Source organism: Corvus moneduloides, chromosome 23 (genome assembly GCF_009650955.1).
Source record: "Corvus moneduloides isolate bCorMon1 chromosome 23, bCorMon1.pri, whole genome shotgun sequence".
Lineage (NCBI taxonomy): Eukaryota > Metazoa > Chordata > Aves > Passeriformes > Corvidae > Corvus > Corvus moneduloides.
The window spans coordinates 3,955,267-3,977,225 of record NC_045498.1 but is presented as its reverse complement, the minus strand read 5'-3'; the positions used below and the strand labels follow the sequence as shown (position 1 = coordinate 3,977,225).

The following is a 21,959-nucleotide window of genomic DNA, read 5'->3' as shown; positions in this document are numbered from 1 at the left end:
TCCCTTCCCTGGGGGGTCGCTGGGCTGTCATATGAAGTTTTATTGCCGACATGCAGGAGTAGTTCCGATGTAGTACAAAAATAACGTCTTTATACAAATTTTTTTCCTCTTTTTTTTTTTTTCTTTTCTTTTTTTCCTTACAACAGGCTCTGTCCCGCCACGGCCCTGTGGCCCCCCCGTGCCCCCTGCACCACCCCCTTCCAGTTTGCCTTAGCACAAGTGGATTGACCAGTGCTGCCACTGCAGGATCCTGGTGTGATACAGCCTCAGGGAGTCCCAGAATATTGCTTTTTGCTTTAACATTGGGGAAAAACAGTAAAAATAAAGAGGTGGGGACAAGGCAGGAGAGAACCAGAAGGAGAGAGCAGGGCCCTAGTGGGGTGCTCAGGGGATCCCTGCCCTGCTGCTGGTGGCACAGGGGGTGATGGGTCCACATCAGAGGGTGCCGGGACAGACCCACCATCTTCAAAATAAATAAGGCAAAAGAGTTGGGGCTACTGGCTCAGCTGGGGCGGTGCAGGGAGCTGGTCTGTGTTAGTGTTCACGAGGCCCTGCCTGGCCACAGGGCCTTGGCGAGGCGCAGGCAGGACGTAATGCCCGACGTGGCCAGGGAGGTTCAGGTCTAGCCCCCTGTCCCCACAAAGCCACCGCTGGGGTGGCCCAGCTTAGACCCTGTCCCCTTCCCCAGCCCGGGGCAAGAGAAGGCAACAACACGCTACAAACATCTGCTACTCGCTCCCTGCCCATGCCCAGTGTGCTGCAAGAGCTGGGCCCAGAGAGCAGTGCAGCCCCAAAAAGCAGCCCCCAGCTCCAACCCTCCCTGCTCACAGGCTGGGCAGGAGGGTGATGCCAGGGCTGGGAACAGCCAGGAGCAGGGAAAGAGGCAGCTGAAGAAGCTGCTGCCTTGAGCAGGAGCCCTGGCCAGGGCACTGGGAGCCCTGGGAGCTCTGTGTGAGAACAGTTCATCTGGCAAGACAGGCATCCAGTTCATAAATGAGGCTCAGAAACAATCGTTCCTGTTCTCAGCACAGGCCAAAGCTCTTCCAGTGGCACCAGATGACAAACCAGGATGTCCTTTTCCCCTGCCTTGGCATGAAGGCAGAGGCAGCCCCAGGTTTGGGCTGGGATGGCAAGAAAAGCTGGGAACAAATACAGTAGAGACTTCAGCCAGCCCCCTCCTACCTCTAGGCAGATTATTTTGGGAAGCTTTTCACATTAAAACTCATATATTACATCTGTACCACAACTGAGAGGGGGAAATGCTAAATCAGAATTAATGCAACTGTAACTGCACCTGGGATATGCTACTGAAAAATAAGATTAAATCATAGATCCTTATAAACTAAAGGGATCAGTGAGAGGTGGGAAAGAGGGCAGGGGCCCTGGCAGGCCAAGTCCTGTGAAACCTTTGAACTGGGGACAGGATCCGATCCCTGCAGGTGGCACTGCCCAGACGACTCCTCAGCTCCTGCCTGAGGCGGTGGCCGGGCTCTCCGGTCACAATGGTGGCCACACAGGACTGGCCAGCATGGCCAGACCAGGTGGCATTTAAGGACAGAAACAGATTTGATGCAGATGAAGGGAAGTGGGAGGTTTCAAGAAATTCTTCCTTTCGAGAAACCCTGGTAAATCCAAGCTTATTCAAACCACACGGAGCAGGCGCCACGGGCCGGCTCCGCGCTGCACGGCCGTGGCTCTGTGCCAGCAGCTTCACCCTTGGAAGTCTCCTCCTTTCCCACGGGCTTTGCTCGATCCAGAGAACAGCATGGTTAAAAAGACAAGAGAGGTAGATTACAGTCATGATTAAAAGCAGATTAGTCATCTAGGCTTCGATTTTAAAAAACAGATTCCAGAAGATGCCAAGAAGTTGCTGCTTCCAAAACTAGCTTTTCCAAAAGTCTTCTCCCTCCGGAGTGGGTGTGAGTGTGTGTCCCTGGACAGAGCTTGGGATTGCTACATTATTCCCCGTCGTGGGACACCGGTATTGCTGTAGGCTGGAGCAGGCGAGGTGAGGGCAGGCTGCAGGGTGGTGCTCGTGCTCTCGGGGCGTGGGAAGCTACTTCCGGAGGTACCTCTGGGCCAGGATGGCCGCGTCCAAAGGGTTCATGGGCTGCGCGTCATGGCCCAGGCGCCGCACCGGCGGGATGTTCCCGAACTGCCGCTTCTGCAGAAAGCTCTTGGCCTCATGCAAGGTGTTCTTCTCCTCAGCCAAGAGCAGCTGCTGTCTCATGTAGTTCTCGAACTCGTACTGGGAGCACTCCTCCGTCACCTTCACCTGCAGAGACCGACCTGTCAGAGCCATACCCGGCAGCCCCATGGCTACCACGGGATAACCGGGGTCCTAATGCAGGGATGGGACCTGCTTCTGGGCACGCAGGCAGGACTCCTTGTGAGCCAGCAGTGCCACCAGGATACAGCTCTGGCCACCACAGTAGCTCTGTCCTGACATGGCTCATCCCAACCCTGCCAGCATTGAGGCTGCAGCTGCCTGACCCCTGTCCCTATGGCACCGCCACAGATCCTGCACGGCTGTCCCCGGGCAGCCAGGCCACGGCCGGCACTTCCAGCATGAAACATGCCGGCAGGAAAACAGGATGTTTGCTCCCACGGCAGAACTCACTGGGAGCCAGAGCCAACACTGCTGCCTCCTCCCAGCATTCCCAGCTGTGTGTGAGGGAGTGAGCGCTGCTGGGAGCGGAGTGAGCTGCTCTCATCAGCTCTGGGGCCGAGCTCACTTCCTGGCAGCTCAGCCAGCTGGATGTGCCTCCTGGTCCCAGCAGCATCGGCCTTTCCTTCCGTCGCACAACATGAGGGACTCAGCTGCATCCTCCCCGCCCTCCCCTTCCCAGCTTAGGGACACAATGGGTGCCATCCATTCCCATTACAGACAGCGGCACGGAAAAGCAGTTCCGTGGAAAGCAGGGAAACCTACCTCCTGGGGGTTTTCGGGATTAGCCACTTGGTCATCTATGTCCGGCACCACTTGCAAAGGGCCGCTCAGTGAGGACATGGACTGCCTGGAGGAGAGCACAGCACTGGGATCCAGAGCATGGCACTGGCTCACCCACCCTCACCCAGCCCCAGGGTGATCCCACTGGCATGGCCATGGCTGCCATAAGCACTTGCACAGCCTCTCCAGCTGTATCCATCAGCACACAGTGGTGGACACATGGGATTTAAAGGCTTAGTGCAGTTCCCAGACCCTCTGGTGAGCTGAGCCAGCCACAGCTGGAACAACACAGCCTGTGGCCAGAGACAGCGTGTCCTGTCTCTCCCCTTGCACATACCAGGACGCTATGATGGAGCTGAGGGAATCCAGCACTTCAGAAGCCGTCAGCCGCTGCTGCGGATCCAGGACCAGCAGTTTCCGGATCAAGCACACAGTGTTTTCCGAGACCCGGCCATCCCTGGGAGAGACAACACGTGGTGAGCCTGGGGTGGGCAGAGTGGCAGCAGGATGACATGCTGGGAACACAGCCCAGGAGTTACAGGAGCCACCACTGCTCTGACCCTGCCTCACCTTCCCACACGCTGTGCCAGCCCTGCTCCTGCTTCCTGGCGTCTACTGCACACAGCCTGTTGTGAGTACTGCTGTGACCCTTGGGGTGCTGAGGGGAGCCCCTCCAGTTCCAGCTGGCCCAGTAAGGCCAAGTAAGCCCCCCCAGCCAGGCAGGAAGGGCAGGCTGTACTCACTCGGGGATGGTGTACTCGGCAGCCTTGATTTTGCGGAAGAGCTCCTGAGGTATGCTGTCGTAGAAGGGGAACTGGCCGTAGAGCATGGTGAAGAGCACCACCCCCAATGCCCACATGTCGCTGGGCTTCCCACGGTATGGCCGGCCTGCAGGGAGAGGGCACACACAGCCTGAAAATCCTGGAAAGCACAGCCTTGGCAACCCCCTTCACCTCCCACAGCAGAGACACATGAGACCCTTTTTCTAAGCATTAACCAAGACATTTGAGGCTTCCCCTAACATGACCAAAACTCCCTCCAAGGCTCATCCTCTGTGAATGAGCAAATTGTCCATCGCCACATAAGTGTCCTCCTGTTCCCTATGGAGCAGGAATATCCCTGCTGTGAACTAAGGGCATCAGGTAGCTGGAACTGCTGTGCTGGAGTTCCCGGGTCAGTGTCCCTTGCCATCCCATAGAGCCACCAGGCTGCAAGTCTGGGCCAGGGCAGAGGGAATTCAAGGGCCAGGGAGCACAGGGCTGGGGGAGGCAGGAGAGAAGCCCAGGAAAGGTAAGACTGAGCCCATGGAGATGGGACTCTGACTGGGCGATGGAGCTAGCACACAGCCTCTGAAGCCAGATGTAAAGCCATGGAGTGTGCAGGAAGGTGCTTTCCTGCACAAAGACGTTCCTAAGGCTGCTGCAGCCCCAGGATTCACCTGATGGAAATGCTGCTTCTAAGCCCCTTTGGTCACAATAATCAGCACACAGCAGCATGGACAGGGTCACAAAACTAAACCCCAGTGCTATAGCACAGCACAGGATCCAGGGAGAGACTTCCTCTGACTCATACAGTGAGTCACTGCTGCAGCATTTGGTATTTGTACTAATTATTCTTTGCTTTATATGCTCAGAAAAAGGCACCTCTTCCTACTCCTCCAACTTTTCCTTCTGTGACATTTCAGCAGCCATCCCTCAGCAGAGACAGCTTCTCCTGGAGACCCATAACAATGATTAATTCCTCAGGCGTTCCAGCTTCCTCCTGCATAGGAGCACCAGCAACACAGAGGGATGCTCCAAGCCTGAAGGTGGTGGTGATGCCTGGAATGCCCTCAAGTAACTTGTCCCCTGATACTTGGAGGGTAACTGCAGGCTGAGCAATTTTGGGAGAGTGTTTTGGAGAGCACAGGATGGGCCCCATGGGAAGGGCTGTTGGCAGACACCGGAGCTGGGGTGCAGCACAATGGCAGCGAGAGCCAGGCTGGGCAGAGTAGGATGAGTCCTGAGCTAAGGATGAGCCTTGCAGGATCTCAAGCAGCCTCAGCTGTCAGAGATCAGCCAAGACAGCCTGTTCAGTGCCCTGTGACCAGTTACACTGCAAGAGAGCCCTTAGAAGAAACATGAGAAGGTAGTTGGAGGCCTGGACAGATCAGCACCCTGGAGCAGGAAGGAGCAGCTCCCTCTAGCCTCCTCCAGCCACTCGAGCCACAACTGCGCCAAGCTCCCGCAGAGCAGTTGACTTCTATCATCCATCTGGTCACAAAGGCCTCAGGATATCCTGCAGAACAGGAAAGGCTTGCAAAAACCCCAGGATCCACCTCCTCGCCTGCCTCTGCTCCCTTCCTGGCTGGGAGGGAAGCGCCTCAAACCTGCCTGGCAGATCACGACAGAAGAGCTCGGCTGCATTTACTGCTGCTGCCTGCAAACCTGACAAAAAACCTCCTGAGGGGAGTCCACTGGGTCTGGATGTTCCAGGATGGGCTCCCTCTGAGGGCATTTCTGCAACACAGTTGCTTGGGATACCAGGAACAAGTAACTCATGTGTTAATGCCCAACACCTGGATCTACGAGAGGCTTTGTGTGCACAGTTGCACCTGCACAACACGGGCCCTTCAACACTAGTCCAGCTCACCTGTGTGAGAGGAAAAACGCCCCAAAATGATGCCTGGGTCACTACACTGACAACCAGGACCACCACTGCCTGCTCAAAGGCTGGTACAATAGCAGAGATGAGAGCTCATGGAGAGAAACCTACTGAAGCAACTGGACAGAAGCCACAGCTGTTCCCGATGGTCCCATGCACTGGGAACAGTTAAAGGCAGGAGGACACCAGGGAAAGCTGCTCTGTGCTAGAGCCAGATGCTGCTCAAAGCCTCTGCTGGAGACAATGCACAGGCCAGGCTGCTGGAGAGGGGATCCAGCCCAGACTGCTCTGGCCTGCTCTCATAATTCCTTTATTTTTAAGTAACTCCTCTCTGTTGGTCCAGAAGCTGCCCAGAGGGTCACTAGCTCCCTCCTGGAAGTGAGCAGCAACTGGAGGAACCGCTCCTCTTAGTGCACAGCTGGAATACACTGACATCCTGGTGGGATCTGGACTGGCTGCCCCTCAGGCCCAGGGAATTATCTGCAGCTTATGGGAAGCCTCAGAACTGAATTCTGACACTGGAAACAGAAAATGTCTGCAGTCAGACTCATCCGGCAACAGCCAGATTTGAATTAGTTTTGAAGTTCAGACAAGCCTTAAGAAAAAAGTCAGGCTTGCTCCTTCCCTCCAGCTTTCCCAGCTGGAAAAGCAGACCAAGTCTCTAACTGGACCTTAATTAAGAGGCTCTCATGAAGGTTCATACGGGAACACAACAGGTGGTTTTATTTATTGTCAGGAGGCACAAAAGAGTGAAATGTGTGTTGAGGTGGGGCTGAGGGGAATTCCTACCGCTGAGCACGTCTGGGCTGATGTAGGCAGGGCTCCCGCGCTGGTCCTTCAGCAAGTCATCCTCGCTCACCAGGTGCTTCCCCAGGCAGAAGTTGGTGATGGTGATCCGGTGAGTCCTGGGCAGAAAGAAGCACAAGGTGTCAGGGAACACAGGGGCCATCCTGCACAGGCCACGCAGAACAGCCAAGAAGTTGACTCCAGAACAGGGACTGTGCCTGTGGGGCTTTCTGGGGAGCTTGAAGTGCTGGGAGAAGACACACAGAGACACAGAGAAGACACACAATCCATCCCAAAGGGGAGGGATTCCATGCCTGCCAGCAAGGCTTGCAAAGCACTCACAGGGGCAGTAAGAGGGTCTGTGACAGCTGTGACAATGTCTGGGTGGCCTGTGTCGGCACGGCTGCAAGCACAGGGTGTACCTGGCTCATCTTGCAGCCACACAGGTACCACAATGGATCACAATCTCCCAGGAGCATCCCAGCCTGCAGCACCAGAGCTGCGGGATCTGCCCCAGGAGGTGCCTGAGCACTGCAGGGCATGAGTGTCAACAAAGCTGAGGTTTATTTTAGCTGCTGATTCTGCCCTGCGCTTCCCCGCTGCCATCTTCTCCACACAGCATTTTCTGGGAGCCAAGGGAAAACACCCTGTGGAAGCTGCCCCGTGCCTAGCTCCTGAGCACTGTGTGTTTGCAGTCACCAGAGGAGCTGCAGGAGTTGTGATCAGACTCTGCACAACCACTTCTGTGTCACTCAAGAGTCTCACACAGGAGCCTGGTGGCAGTTCCACCTGATCCAGAGGACTGCTCTCCACACACAGGTGAGCAGAACACAAAGCCTGATCGACACCCAAAAACCTCCCACAGAAAAGGGAGAGCTGCAGGTACACAAAATTTCTTTATTAATTCATCCCTACTTCCCTATGGTACTGCCAACTCACATTAATGATTTTTTCCAGTGAAAGTGAGCTAATTACAAAACTATTGTTCCATTAATCTTCTCTGTCATTCAGATAATTTGGATTTTAACTTATAATGTAAAGGTGTGAGTACAAAAACACTGTCTGGAACATTTCTTGAAAAGTATTTCACAACTAGAGCCTGAGAGAATGGATTAAGTCAGTCACAATAACCAAGAAACATTTCCAGCCAGTCTCACAGACAAATGAAATAGAACCAAGTGTGGGTTGGCCATGGAGAGCTGGTTATTAAAACAGACAGATTTGTGTTTAAGAAGTGTTAGCTTCAACTGTCAGGAGACTTCCCTGGCTGAATAACAAGCTGCAGGATTTGTTAAGGATTTAAAAGACTAAGTGTTCTATAGGACACTAAAATGTTCAGGATTGCTTGGTTCTATTTACTCCCTGAAATTTGATCTAATCTGTAATCACCCAACTCCTGCACTGGCTAATGGGGAAACCTGAGAGGCTTTAATGTCTGTGGGGGACAAGGTCTGAGGGAGCCCCAGGTGGGACATGCCTGCCAGGCCCTTGCAGTGCCACATTGTTACCTTCATTCCCTGCCGTGAGAAGGGACCTGGCTCTTTGTGAGCATGGCTGGAGCAGAACAAACGGTTCTGCTCAGCCCTACGGGCTGCTCCTCTCCATGGAGATTGTTCTTACGCCTCTCCCACCCTTCCCCGTGACTCACAGGCTGCAGCTTTCCCTCACCAACGCTGACGGGCTTGTTAGTAAAAAGCAAAAGCAGAGATGTAACACAAAGAGTGACTCTGGCAAGTGTGTTCAAAGCTTCAAATACCTCCCCCTGCTAGTGGGGCCCTGGGTGCAGCCCCATTTGCGGGGTGCTCCCCTGCACTCAGTGCCCAGAAAAGAAGGGAAGTTCAGCATGGATCCTTTAAAGCACAAACCTTTGTCTGCCTCTTCCAGCAAGGAGGAGAATCAAAGCAGCAAGCAGAAGAGATTTATCTTACAGCAGCTCTACAGAAACAACTTGAAACAACTTCGAGGTGGCCCTGAGAAGCAGCAGCTGCTGCGTGTGTGTGTGGGGGGAACCAAGAAGTTCAAGCTCTGTAGATAAAACCCATTTCCTTTCAGTGTTAGGGAGGAGAAAGCAGCAAGCTGTGAGCCCAGCAAACCTGCAAGCTTTGTAGACTCAAAGCCTGCAAACTCCAGCCTTCCCGCTTTTTATTCATTCCACAGAAACCCAGACAGTGTGAAAAGGATGAATTCCACTCATTCTTCAAGTTAGTGCAAAATATTTAGTCAGTAATGTAATCCTGGAGGAGAGAGCAGAGGATCTGAGCTGAACTAGGCTGCCAGCTAAATAACACAGATCCCAAGGCACTGAGCAGCTCCAAGGAGCCACCAAGCAGAGCCAGGCCCCCACCCCCTGCCCTGAGCTCCTGCTGAGCTCCTGCCCCTCTTCTCTGGGCTGGTCCCTCTGGGTCTGCACCAGCATCCAGCACCTGCCAGGCTCCAGAGGCTCCCGACAAACCAGCAAATGGAACAAGGGAGCCATTGCATACACAAATACACACTGGACAGAAGTGCTTTTGTTTAGATAAGTCAATATTTCACTGCTAGCAAAAACACAGCAGTGCAGCAGTCAGATCTAACACTGCTGGGATTGTAGCACAGCCGGCAGGGCTGGGAATGCCTTCAGCACGATGGACGGTGAATGATGGGAACAGAACCAACCACCACGCTTTCCTGTTTGTTTTTTTTAGTATATATAAAATCAGTACTTCTCTTGCAGGTTACTAAATGACTATAAAATTCACTTTTCAGCAGTTAGAATCCAAAAAAACATCCTGACAAGGGGCCACTAAGCTGGGTGGGAAAAGTGAACTATCTAGGTGGGGCTAAATTCATTTTTGGAGATTAATTTATATAACTTTGAGCTGGATTTGTATTTTTGTACCGCCTGTTTCCCTTTCCCTCACCCTCCTTGAGGGCTGAGTGCACAAGGGAACTCAAGTGCTGCCTTTGGCTGTGCTTGTATTAGAAAACTGCTTCAGGGGAGAAAAAAGACTACTGCCAGGCCAGCAGCTCTCCAGCAGACTTACCTTTTGTTTAGCACCATGTTTCCTAGTTTCAAGTCTCTGTGCACAATATTTTTCTGCAAAAAATATAAGAATATTACATGAGCAAAAGCCTATTTCTTGTAGAAGTATAAATTTCATACTTGGACACTAAAAAGAGCACTAAAAACAAAACATGGCATCTGCACTCTCAGAAATAAGCGAGGTCAAGGTCCACCCTGGGTACTTTATGCCTTTCACTTTTGATTGTGATGAGGAAGAACAAACAAATTTGCTACTTTGAACACAAAGACAGACTTAGTGTACCTAAGAGACCTGAAACTGAAGTGTCCAGGCTTGGTTAGAGCAATGTGACGAGCATTTCTTTAACAGACCCATGCTGCACTGCCCTGCCAAGGCAGGACAAGTGCCCTGTGTCACAGGGAACAAGTCAAACATCAGCAGAATCCATTTTTATTACAATAGTTTCTAGTTTATTGATCTCAAAACTTGTACTTGGAGGTTCTGATCTCAAATCAATTCTTACACTGTGATTTATCTTGCTTCACAAGGAAACAGTTTCTGTTTCCTGTGTTTGATCAGGCTCTGCTCTCATCTTTGACTGCCCCTGTCTGAGGTTACCACACTGTGGTTCACCCGACCTGCCCTCAGCCCAGCTGGCCCCTCTCCACAGCCCACAAACACCACATTATCATCCAGAAACGTGAGGAGCAGGGAGGGAAAGGAATGCTCTTTAAGGCTTGGGGCACGAGGTGTTACACAGAACACTGTTAACACCCATGCCCTGTAACCTGGCCACTGCCCGCCCCAGGAAGTTTTGGAGCATCTACTGTTCTAAAGTGGGAAAACTCTGCCTCCCAGCACTGGAAGGGAGAACCAAGCCCTCACCTTGTGTAATGCTTCTACCACTCGTACCACATCATAAAATATCACCACGGTCTCCCGCTCGCTGAGTCTCTTCTCTTTAATGACATAATGCTGCAGATTGATCAGATCTGCTGTTTTGTCACTGAAATCGTGAGCACAGAGACAGTCCAACACCAGGCAAATGCGCTTCTTCATCTTTCTGACCATCCTGTTGGCTTCGAGATCTTCTATGATTTCACAAGCTCGGTCCTGTGGGGAGGCAAACACAGGAGCAACCCCTCAGGGAAGCTCCAGGGCACATGCACAGAGCCTGGCAGAATAAGTAACTGGGTAACTGGGGGGTGATCCCAAAATAAGCAAATCCAATCACAGCGCTTGGTCTTTGCCCCAAGGTAGGATTTGAAAAAGATATAGGAGCTCTATTTAATGAATCACAGAATCCCAGACTGGTTTGGGTTGGAGGGAACTTAAAGTTCATCTCATTCCATCCCCTGCCATGGGCAGGGACACCTTTCACTATCCCAGATTGTTTCGAGCCCTGTCCAACCTGGCCTTGGACACTTCCAGGGATCCAGGGGCAGCCACAGCTGCTCTGGGCAGCCTGTGCCAGGGCCTCCCGACCCTCACTGGGAAGAAATTTTCCTAGGAGGAGGAGAGCAGAAGGCAGAGGAAGTCTCTGCTATGTGGCTCTGTGTGCACATCAGCACTGATGCTCTTTATGCACACAGACACCTTGAGCTGAACCCAGGACAGCCCTGCAGTGGAGCAGCCTCTGGGAACAGTAGGGATCCAACACACCATTCATGAGAAGAACAGAAATCTCAAGGCACAATTAGCAGCTCTTCCATGACATTAAACAAGACACAGCTGAGCTGGACTATTGGCTTATTTAACATTTAGTACAGATGGTCTCAAGTGAAAAGTGTGTCGACAAAATGTAACCAGCAAGTCAGGCAATACCAACACCCAAAGCAGTAATTGCTATCAGCCCCTCACATCAGTGAACAGCCCTCAAGGCACCAACAGCAACACAATTCACTCACACAAAAACTGATCAGCACACTGACTAGTTTAACTTGCTGAAACAATTTCTTGGCTATTTGTTCCCTCTTACAAGTTATAAGCAACACCAAAAAGCAGAAATTTAAAAGGTGCTAATTAATTTGCCAGTGAAACAGCTGTTGTCCTGTTTGAAGGGGGAGTGCTGAGTGCTTGTTCCATCCGCAAATGTTCTCACATTTCCCAAAATCCCCCTGTACTCTCCAGAGCTCCTGTTTGAAGCAGAAGTGGTTAACCTCAGAGTGCTGGAACTTGGACACACAAGTGCAGGGTCAGCACGAACTGTACATTAAACAAAAGCAGCTCAATCCATCAGCAATTCCTGGCATTGCCCCAGCCTGGATGGTGACCAAGTGTACCTGGAAGAGCCCGTGATGATGGACCACTCCTTCCTGGTTGTGGAGCAGGGAGAGAAGAGAATACTCCGTGTGCAGCAGCATCTTGCCCTGTCGCTCCTCCTGGGTTTCTATTCCTTTATCACCCCTTTCTTCTAAGGTGAGAATCTTCAGGAAAAGGGAAAAAGCCTTTACAGTTGCCAGAGACACCCAAATGCCCCCAGCCCTCTCTCATTTTTGGCATTCCCATGTGTTTAACAGCTGGTGTAATTGCTCTGATGGTTGTGTCCTTGCCACAGGCCTGTCTGAACTCAGCACCGTTCATGCAGAATGCACAGCAGCAGCTTCATTAACATGGAAAGGTGGCTGTTTGCAAATATCCCAGGTGCTTTTTTCCTCCTGGAGCTGCCCCATTCAGGTACAGATCCAAGGGCTCTGGGAAAGCAGCACAGCAGCAGAGGCCTTGTCTCAGGGCTGATATGGACACAGATCTGTGCCTGGCAGCACTGCCCTGCCAAGGGGAAGCTGCAGCAGCCGTGTCCGACTGCACTGCTTCAGCCCACACCACCCACTCATTGCCCAAGTGCTTCTGCACAAGAGCTGGAGAGCCCTGAAGGTCTGGGAGCCTGCAGTTTGCTTACCTTCAGCTGATAAAAGTCATCTGTCCCGTCCTTTCTTGCCAAACACTGAACAATACTTGGCACAGGGGAGTTACCTAAACGTGGACCTACAGCACAAAGCAGAAACAGACATGTTTTCCCTCCAGCAGCAGTGACTAACCCGGGTTACATCAGCTGTCACCAGCTATGTTTGCCGGCACCAAGTTCCCGTTTCTGCAGGAGCTGAGTGCACTTTCACAAATCTAAAGCCAAAAAAAAAAAAAAAAAAGGGTCTTGAACTCTGAAACCTTTTGGGACAATGTTTCAATTGTTCCCTAGAGAAACATTTATCAAAGCCCACACATGGCCCAGCTGTTTGCAGAAATCCTAATTTCTGCATGCCTGAACCACACAGCTCTTACATTCACAGCAACACCCATGGCAACTGTTACTGCCACACCTGGGAACACAGCTGCCACCTCTGCAGGGATGGCCCAGGGGTGTCCAAATTACCCCAGCTTTCAAGTTAACATACAGTCTCCACTCCTCACTTTAAATTAGTTAGCTCCAATTGATTACCCATTGGTTTCCAATGTAAAGTCTATGATTTCTGACAGTTTATATAACCAGTTCTGAACCAACAACTATTCTAGAAACTCTCCAGAGCTGGCAGAGTGGCCTTGCCTTGACACATACCACTTTGAGTGACCACTAGTGAATTAATAAGCTGTACCCACACTGATCTGACAATACATTCCAGATCAGCAGATTTAATGAAAAAGCCCCCCAATGAATTTGGTCTTTAACAAAGTTTAAGAACAGAGTTTAAAAAATAAAAAAAACTAACCAAAAAACCCCAAGGGGGTAAAATCAAGATCTCATATTTCTCTCCCAAGCCCTGCCTGCCTTGCTGCATTGGCAACCCATGTCTCCTCAGCTCGGCCAGCTGGCAGGAGCTCTCAGGCTGCTGCTCTACACATCCAGTGACCCGCACTCTCAGGTAAGACACTGAGTTACACACCTGCTTTCCTCTCATTCCACAGTGCCTTTCGTTTCAGTTTTGCCACCAGCAAGCCACCTTGCCAACTGCAGAGCCCCCTCCCTGCTTACCCAGGATGAAAGGACCTGCTCTCTTGGCGTTATTCCCGGAAATCCCGGCGCACAGAGCCTTTGCCTTAGTGGATGTTTCCCCGGCTCCTCTGTCCGATGCTCGCCGCTTCATCCTCGGCTCTTGAAAGAGAAGAGAGATCCATCTGATGAGCCACCGAGTTATATTCTCCTGCTATCCCCAATTTGTACTGGAAGGCTCTCACCTACGGATGCACTGGTGGCTCTGCCTACTTGTGTATCTACACACAGCCCTGGCTCCCTGCTGACAGACCAGGGGTGGGCTGCAGGCTCAGAGCAGTTCTCAAGGCATAAATCAGCCTCGTTATTCAGGGCAACATTTCCTACAACAGTTGTTTGAGAGACATAGTGGGAACAAGTCAAGATAATTAAAGCTTGTTTTACAGCAAAAACAAGTTTGCAAATTAACATATTCCAAAAGCTCTGAAAGAAGATGCCCAAGTTAGCCCTGTGTATGGGTGTCTGCTGCTGGAGCCCGGGGGATTTTGGGGGTTCCTCCACAGAGGATCCACACGAGGCATCGCAGCCACCCATTGAGTCCCTCAGAGGCTCAAGTCTGTTACTCAAACAGCCAAGAATGCACAAAACTGACCACAAAAATTATCTTTCACCTTTCCCAACAAGGGCATAGAAAACAAGCACAATAGTTATTGTGAGATTCAGCTCAGTTCACAACAATTTTTCAAAAATGTATTTTTAGCCTTGAAAAAAGTCCCCTCTCTCCTTGTAGCTTGTTAGGCTCTGACTTTATTACATCTCCATCTATCTACATCTCGTGCAGCTGGAATTTGGAGTCCAGCACATAAAACCCTGTCACCTAAGCTTCCATGTGCAGGAATCAATGCTGTGTTCAGAACTAAAACACTATTAAATGCTCCAATGGACATCCCAGTGAAAGGCAACACTGGTGACAACACGTGTGTTTTCCTGCACAACCACTATGGGCAAAGAACCATTTGATCTATTGAATGTGAATCTCATGGTTTGCATCCAGGAATTTATTCAAGGTCTACACATCACCACTATTCAACATCAACAACTGAAAACTCAACTACCACCTCCTTACTCAGGTAGTGCAGAAAGTCTGATTCCAACATGCATTTTCTGCTGCTCAGAAATCTAAAGAGAATTTGGGTCAGAATTACACAACCAAGACCTAAAGGGCCAAATAGATTCAAGGTTTATGACTAAAACACTTCCTTCTCTAAAGAAAAGTCTTGTTTCAGTGTAGCTGGAAAAGCACCTGTCAGGTGAGCTGCTGGGCTGCCCCCAGTGTGCTGTGAGCTCTCCACATCCATCAGCTCCAGCCAATGGAAGCTTTGCTCCCAGTACACCTCCTCTTCACCTAGCTTTTGGAAAATAGCTTCAAAGACTTTTACAAACATCTACACATTCAATGTCTGTGCTGTCACTTTTTAAAGAGACTTTGAGGCGTAGGTGAGAAGAGAAACCAAGCACAGCTCCATTTCCTTACTCAAACTCAATCCTGGAAAAAATCTTCCCTAAGAGGTTACTACAACAGACAGGGGAAAATATTTTTTGGGTTGTACATATTTGTTTCAGAAGAGCCCTGGTGTTTCACCACGTAAGAGACTGATAAATCATCTCCCTCTGAGTGAAGTTCACCCTCAGGCAGTCCCGCCCTTTCTGTGGACACAGGCTGATCTCACTGCGTTGATTCATCCAGCAGCACTTGACCAGAATCAGCAACAGCCAGGAGATGAAGGGAGGAGTCTTGCAGCAGACTTTGCATCCTTGCACTCCCAACTGCCAGCACCTTCACACCTCCACAGAGCAGTGTCACCATCCCAGTGAGCTGAACAGGTTCTGAACCCCATGTTCTCCTTGCTCCGTTCATTCCGCATCCCTGACCCAACACCCTTAGAAACTCCTCCACCCCTTGTACATCACCACCTCTGCTGGAAACATGTGAGTAACATTTCCACTGGAGAAACCCCCTGCACAGGAACTCTGGGATTAACCCATTGTGCCATCCGGGCTGGACAGGCCTGCTGGTGCAAATGGTGTTCTAGTAAACAAAACAACCTGAGGACTCACGTAGTTCAGCATCAACTGTATCGTTACTCTTCTTCCAAACTAGGTTTTCCAACGTCTCAGGAGACAGGAGTCATCACCTTGGAGAAGGCTGGATGGGCAAAAGGTCGAGGACTCTGTAATGTGAAATGAGACACACTTGATGCTGTGGTTCTGGATTACTCTGATTATGATAACACAGGATGCACTGAACCTATATGGCCCCAAACATCTGTGTGTGTTTGGGCTTGGAAAAGGATTGAAGCCCCTGGCATCATGTGAGAGAATAAAAGGGCTCTGGAAGTTCAGTCCCTGCACTGCAGGACAAACTCCCACGTCACCAATCTCCAAAGTGGCACAGGACAGACCTTCGGAGCAGGGACAAACACAGGGACAAACACAGGCTCCACTTCAACCCCCACCATGCAGCACCTGCCTGGGCTTAACAGCATTTCAAACACACCCGAGTGAGCACCAAGACACTCCTCGCCACCACCAGCAGTTTTGTATCATGCTAGGAGTTAACAGAGTTCAGGTCAGATCAGTATCTGGTATCACTGTCCCTGGGATGGAGTGTTTTAAACATGGGTTTATCCTGGTTCCTTGCAGAGATGTAGGAGGCTCTCTCTCAAGACTTACCCTGCTGATGTTAAAATGATTTTTTTTCTTTTCAGTCTCAAGAACTGGAAAGTCCCAGCTGTCTGTGGACAGAGTCATCCCCTCCCCCCAAATCCAAACTGAATCAAACCACCCTCTTCCCTTGTCCTGCCATCAGAACAAAAACAGTCCCTCACACAGACAAAGTTACAAGTCCAGCACAGAAATTCATACTTAGTTGAGATGTCACACACTGGATGTATCGAACATCTCACTGGAGAAGTGTCCAGAGCCTCTCACTGTGCTAGCTATGGCTTTAATAGAATTATGAATCAATTCATTTGGAGACCTAAACGTAATGTCTTTTAATTATGTAGCTTAAGGAAATTGTCTAATTCCTGAATTACTGCATGTCCCGGTGCCCAGTGTAACAACAAAAAACATCAGATGAGGAAACTGCCCTTTTCATCCCAGAACAAGGAACAATCAGGTCCTGCAGTCCAGCAGCCACACCTCAGAGCTGGAGCTGGAAAAGGTACCTTTGGGGCATGAGCAGGATTACTCAGCAGCACAGAAACCACTCACGGCTCCAGATCCAGCACCCACCTCACTTTCGGGAGGTTCACCTTGCACCAAGGGCACAACACAAGCTCAGTGGTGGCGACACTTCTAGTGTGAGGACTGGGAACCCCAAAAGTGCTCGACCCCGCTGCTGTGATGAGCTGATCATGGTGAATAAGGCAGTGGATGAGCTGGGAACCAGCAGCACGTGACAGAGCCCAAGTGCACCTGCTGGAAGTTCAGGACTGCTGAGAAGAAGCTCCTTCAAGGAGCTCACACCATTCCAGGGACCTGTCTCTGGTGCCCACAGATGGGAGACATCCCGCCACCCAACGCAGCGGCATTCCTGTCCAGCGTTCTCTCCTGAAGCCAAAAGCTGTAGCATTTGGGATGAAGCTGGAGACCTGCTCCACAGGTTTTTGTCCCTCTCTGTGCAGCCTTCATGTTTGCAAAAATGAAGCTAAAAAAGGGAATCACATGAGCAGCATCAGGCTGCACCTTTTGCAACCCAAATACCACAGTGGGCAGTATTTATCAATGAGGGTTAATCCAAGTTCACATTTAAGCCTGGCTCACGGGAAGCTGTGTTGGACATGACCTAAAAAACCTTCATGAACAAAATATTAAATGGGTAAACGCTGGACCACGGCCCAGCTTCCCACATGGAACACCAGCAGGTCGGTGTCACTGCAAGGAGTGACGATCCCAGTGTTGCCTCACTCCTTCCCGGGCAAACCCGGCCAGGAACAGCTCAAACCCGAGTCATCAGCACTCCCAGGGCCAGAGCCTCGGTTCTCATTGGAAAAGCTTCCCTGAGAACAGGTGGAGTTTGGATCAGGCAGGCCTGCGGAGGAGTCACTGACTGGGGGATTAAAGGGAGTGTTCACGGGCAGATCCCAAGGAAAGCAGGCTGCTGCATTAAGTGTATGAAATTTGGTCAAAAACACACCCCTTCTGTCCCAGCTGGTCCTCAGAGACCAGGAGCACACCAAGAAGGCATCATCCCACCCTGGGAGCAGGGAGAGGAGAGTTGTCCACCCAGTGCCTCCAAGGGTTTTATAGCTTTTCCTCCTCACCAGGTGAAATTTCTGCCCCCCTAATCTAACAGTCCACCCTTATCCTCTTCCTCCCACATCACACACAGCATGATCTAGGGGGGATATTGAGCGATAAAGTCATGTGTGGCAGCATGTACTTCACTAGGCTTATGTGCATTTTAATATTTAAATGACCCTTAATCAGGCAAAAGTTACTTTCTGGACATAGTGTCCTTCAAAGTTTCAGTCACAGGACTTTTGTTTCGGTCTTCAGTGTCAAATCAGGCCCATTCTGTCTGTGCTGTCCCTCCTCCAGCAGCCAGCTCAGCCTTCCTGACATCAGCCAGGCACAATTTCATCCCCAAAGATAATGTGGAATGCACAGGGGAAGCCTCAGCCCTTCCCTGGCTCCTTGTTCATCATCCCACATGGGCATGTGGGGAGGAGGAGCGGGGGCATCAGGGTGGGCTCCACTCCCCTCCCTCTGCACAGCATGGGGGAGATTTCCTATGCAGGAATGTTAACATTACTGAAGGCTCTGGAAGCTGAACCGTTCTCTAAGAGAAGTAATAATATATATATATAAAAAAAGCCCATTGGATGAGTCAGTACTGCCTGTGTTCCGCTGCTCTGCCCTTCCGGGAAGGGAAGCCTGCTCCCGAAACGGAGCCCTGACTCACAGGGTTCTTGGAACTGAGCAGAGACTCATTCAACTTCTTCCCTAAGCAAGAAGTTCGCTCAAAACAGGGCACAGCGTTTCTCTGCCCAGAGAAATAGGAAGAATCCTGGGGCACTGGTGCAGCATGAGGGGCTGGGACAGCCCTGTGCTGCCAGAAGGTACCCAGAAAAGTATGGACTTGCTGAGCTCTACAAGCTGGGAGACAGAAACACCTCCAGCAGCCTCTGCTGAACCCCACCACTGGAGAACCTCCTTCCTCAGCCCAACCTGCGGATCAGCTGAATCCCAGGCACATGAACAAGGCACAGCCAGCACCTGGGAGCCCGTATGGGAGCCCAGCACACCTTACCTCCACCCACATCCAGCTGTGGTCAGTCTCCAGCTCCTCAGGGACAAAAAAGGCTTCCACAGGCCAAGTCACACATCAGGGAAAGCAAATTCCATCCTGCCCTCCCACCCCCCCACCACCGGCAGCCGGGGAAACTCTGAAGCACAGGGTTCCAGTGCGTAATTACGGTGCAAGCAACAAGCCAGGCTTTCTTCAAGCCCTTCTGATGCATCAACACATGAGATAGCCAAGGACTCATCGCTGGGAGTTCCCTCTTTGGTTACATAAACACCAGCCTCAGCTTAACCCTTTCGTGCTGAAGCACAGGCCACATCCACCAGGAAAAATCCCCATTCCAGCCCAACACCCTCACAGCAGAAGCCTGGAAATACAGCTGCAGCACTTGAGGCTGCACTGCTGCCCAAGCACACAAGTCCCTGACCCGGTCTGTGCCGGTGGTCAGGCCGTGCTCACCTTCCAAACCCCACCAGAGGTGAAGGGTGGGTTGTATTAGGAGGTTTTATTTCTCATTTATTGCTTATGACACTATCAATATGCCACAACCCCCTGCAGCAGGACCTCTGTGTGCACAGAGCGCAGCGTGACCCGCACACGTGCTGACACTTCCCAGCCAGGTGTGGCTGCAGTTTCTCACAGCGGTGACTCACCTGGCCCTACCTGGAGACAAAGGTGTTGAAGTTACCTGCACACACTGCCAGGCCTATGCTACTGGGGGTTGCAGCATGACAACACGCTGACAGGAACTGCACACTCACCAAAAAGTATTAACCAAAAAAGCCCGTTTCACACAGAAAATGACCACGGACACACAGAGCCTACTCTGTCCAGCAAGAGCTCCCAGCTGGAGCTCCCAGGCAGGAAGGAGACACACACTGTACCTGCCCGGAGCACCTTCACAGGTAACACCCCCCTGAGCTCAGTGGGCAGCTCAGGCACAATCCCCAGGGCTGTTCTTATTCATAGTCACAGACTGGTTTGGGTTGGGAGGTACCTTAAGGACCCTTCCAGCCCTCTGCCATGGGCAAAGAGACTTTTCACTATGCCAGGTTGCTCCAAGCCCCGTCCTACCTGGCCTGGAACACTTCCACAGATGGGACAGCCACAGCTTCTCTGGGCAACCTGTGCCAGGGCCTCACCATCCTCACAGGGAGGAGTTTCTCCCTAACATCCCATCTAACCCTGCCCTCTGTCAGTGTAAAGCCATTCCCCCTTGTCCTGTCACTTGAGGTTCTTGTAAATAGCCTCTGCCCATCTTTCTTGTAGCCCATTCAGGTACTGGAAGGGGCAGTTACGTCACCCTGAAGGCTTTCTTCTCCAGGATGAACAACCCCAATTCTCTCATAGCAGAAGTGCTCCAGCTCTCTGATCAACTTGGTGCCTCCTCTGGACTCACTCTTAACAGGTCAATGTCCTTTCTGTGCTGAATCATAGCACAGCTCGGTGCCTATGAGGCTTCCCTTGCCTGTTCCAAGTTCTGTAACATCCTGAGGGTCACAACCCAGCTGAACTTTGCTTTTAAGGAACACAATTATGTGATCAAACCCTCAGCATGGATACCACAGAGAAACAATCAAAGGACGCAGCACAAGCCCTCCAGCAATGAGGAAGTATGTCCTGAACCCTGACTGCTGCCGGCCTGGGGCTCCATGGCAGCAGATGAGTGCTCCCATGCTGTCACTCAGGTCACGCCTCACCTGGGTGACAGGCACCTCACCTGTGCCCCATTGTGTCCCTGCTGCCTCAGAGGAGCCGGCTGTCCTGCAGCACAGGGCAGAGCAGTGGTGGCTCAGCCTCACCACACCAGGGCCATGGCCTCTGCTCTGACTTCTCCAGCTCCCTCTGGACATGGGATTGCAGCCCGAGACCCCCAGCACACCTGTTCATACCAGTATATGTTAAGCCCATACATTAAGGCTCTAAGCTAGCAAAGAGCTGAATCCCCAACACCAGTGCAGCACATTCCAGCACAGCCTGGGCAGGAGGGAGCAGCTGGATGGGCACAGGAGGAACCCCAAACCCCCTGTGTCGGGGGGTGGAGATGCCATCCCATGAGGTTCCCGACAGCAGTGAGACCTTTCACACCCTCAGTACTGCACAGGCAGCAGGGCTCCCAAAGGCCACGACCAGAGAAGGACAGCACCCGGCTCTGGGTTGAGGTCCCCATCCCCCTCAACCCCTCGGGTGAGCTCCCACGGGAGTGCAGGGCAGTCCGTCCCTGGCTCCGACACCTGCTAATGTTACTCACCCTCACTCAGAGGCACAGCCCTCACCTACTCACTGCTGAGGCACACGAGGCTCCTCCTCGGCACAGAGGTCCCAAAAGCCTAAATTCAGAGGTTCCTGCCCAGACTGGAGGCAAAACCAGCCCCAAATCACGGGTTGTGCTTTCCCTCGGCCCCCTGGACCTGTCCCACGTGCTGGCAGCAGCGCCCCAGCCCCCCGAGCTCCTGCCAGGCAGAAAGGGACAAACGAGCGATTTACCAAGGGGCCTTTTCAAACCCAGCCCCGCACCCATCCTGGAGAGCACCGGGGCACCGGCAGCACCGAGCCGAGCCGGGCGGCCGGGGTCCCCTCGAGCCGCCGGCAGCTGGGGGCTCGCCCGGCTCGGTCCCGGCGGACGATCGGTAACACCGGCGCGTCTCCCCGCAGCGCCCGGCCCAGCCCATCGCGGGGCTGCGGTGGCGCCTCCAGGACACGGTGCCCGACCGCCCCTCGCACAGTGGGACCGGGACGGTGACGGGTCCCGGGGCTCAACCCCGATCCCGGTTTCCCCCCTCATTCACCGACGGCCCCAGTTCCCTCGTCTCTCACCCATGGCCGCGGCCCCGATCCCGCTTCCCCCCCCCCCATCCTCCTCACTCAGCCACAGCCCCAGCCCCGGTACCGGATCCCCCCGCTCTCTCTCATCCCTCACTCACCCATGGCCCAGTTCCGGCTCCCCCCGCTCTCTCTGAGCTCTCACTCACCCACGGTTTGAGCCCGGTTCCCCCCCGCTCTCTCTCACCCCTCGGCTAGGCCCCGGTTCCCCGTGCTCTCGCTGACCCCTCACTCACCCATGGCCCCGGGCCCGGCCCGGCCCGGCACTCGCTCCGCTCCGGCGGCCGCCTGGCACCGGAAGTGACGCGCCGCACCGCCCCCCCGCCGCCAGCCCGCCCCCTGCCGGCCGCCGCCGGGCCGGGGAAGCGGCGGCGCTGATTGGGCGAGGGCGACAGCGCGGGCGGTGATTGGAGGAGAGCGTGGGGGCCGGACCGGGTTTTGCGGCGGGCTCTGATAGGCTGAGGAGCGCGGCGGAGAGGCCGGCAAGCAGCGAAGGCTGATTGGCTGAGGTGGGATAAA

The 21,959-nt window shown here is 52.5% G+C and overlaps 1 protein-coding gene across 4 annotated transcripts; it reads right to left on the bottom strand.

The window, feature by feature from the left end:
* Positions 1–1,578: 1,578 nt before the first annotated feature.
* Positions 1,579–21,751, bottom strand: STK40 (serine/threonine kinase 40). 4 transcript variants are annotated; one of them, XM_032132421.1, is made up of 12 exons: positions 21,677–21,751; positions 15,413–15,537; positions 13,349–13,468; positions 12,281–12,366; positions 11,664–11,807; positions 10,267–10,494; positions 9,403–9,455; positions 6,383–6,498; positions 3,694–3,838; positions 3,288–3,407; positions 2,933–3,017; positions 1,579–2,275 (listed from the first exon to the last, which is right to left on the bottom strand). In XM_032132421.1, the coding sequence occupies exons 3-12, from the start codon at positions 13,458–13,460 to the stop codon at positions 2,057–2,059; spliced, it is 1,308 nt and encodes a 435-aa protein (XP_031988312.1). In that variant the 5' UTR covers positions 13,461–13,468; positions 15,413–15,537; positions 21,677–21,751; the 3' UTR covers positions 1,579–2,056. The 4 variants fall into 4 exon arrangements, with proteins under 4 accessions (XP_031988312.1, XP_031988309.1, XP_031988311.1 ...); XM_032132418.1 differs by having other exon boundaries at positions 15,425–15,537; XM_032132420.1 differs by lacking the exon at positions 21,677–21,751 and adding an exon at positions 20,894–20,973 and having other exon boundaries at positions 15,425–15,537.
* Between the last annotated feature and the right edge of the window lie 208 nt (positions 21,752–21,959).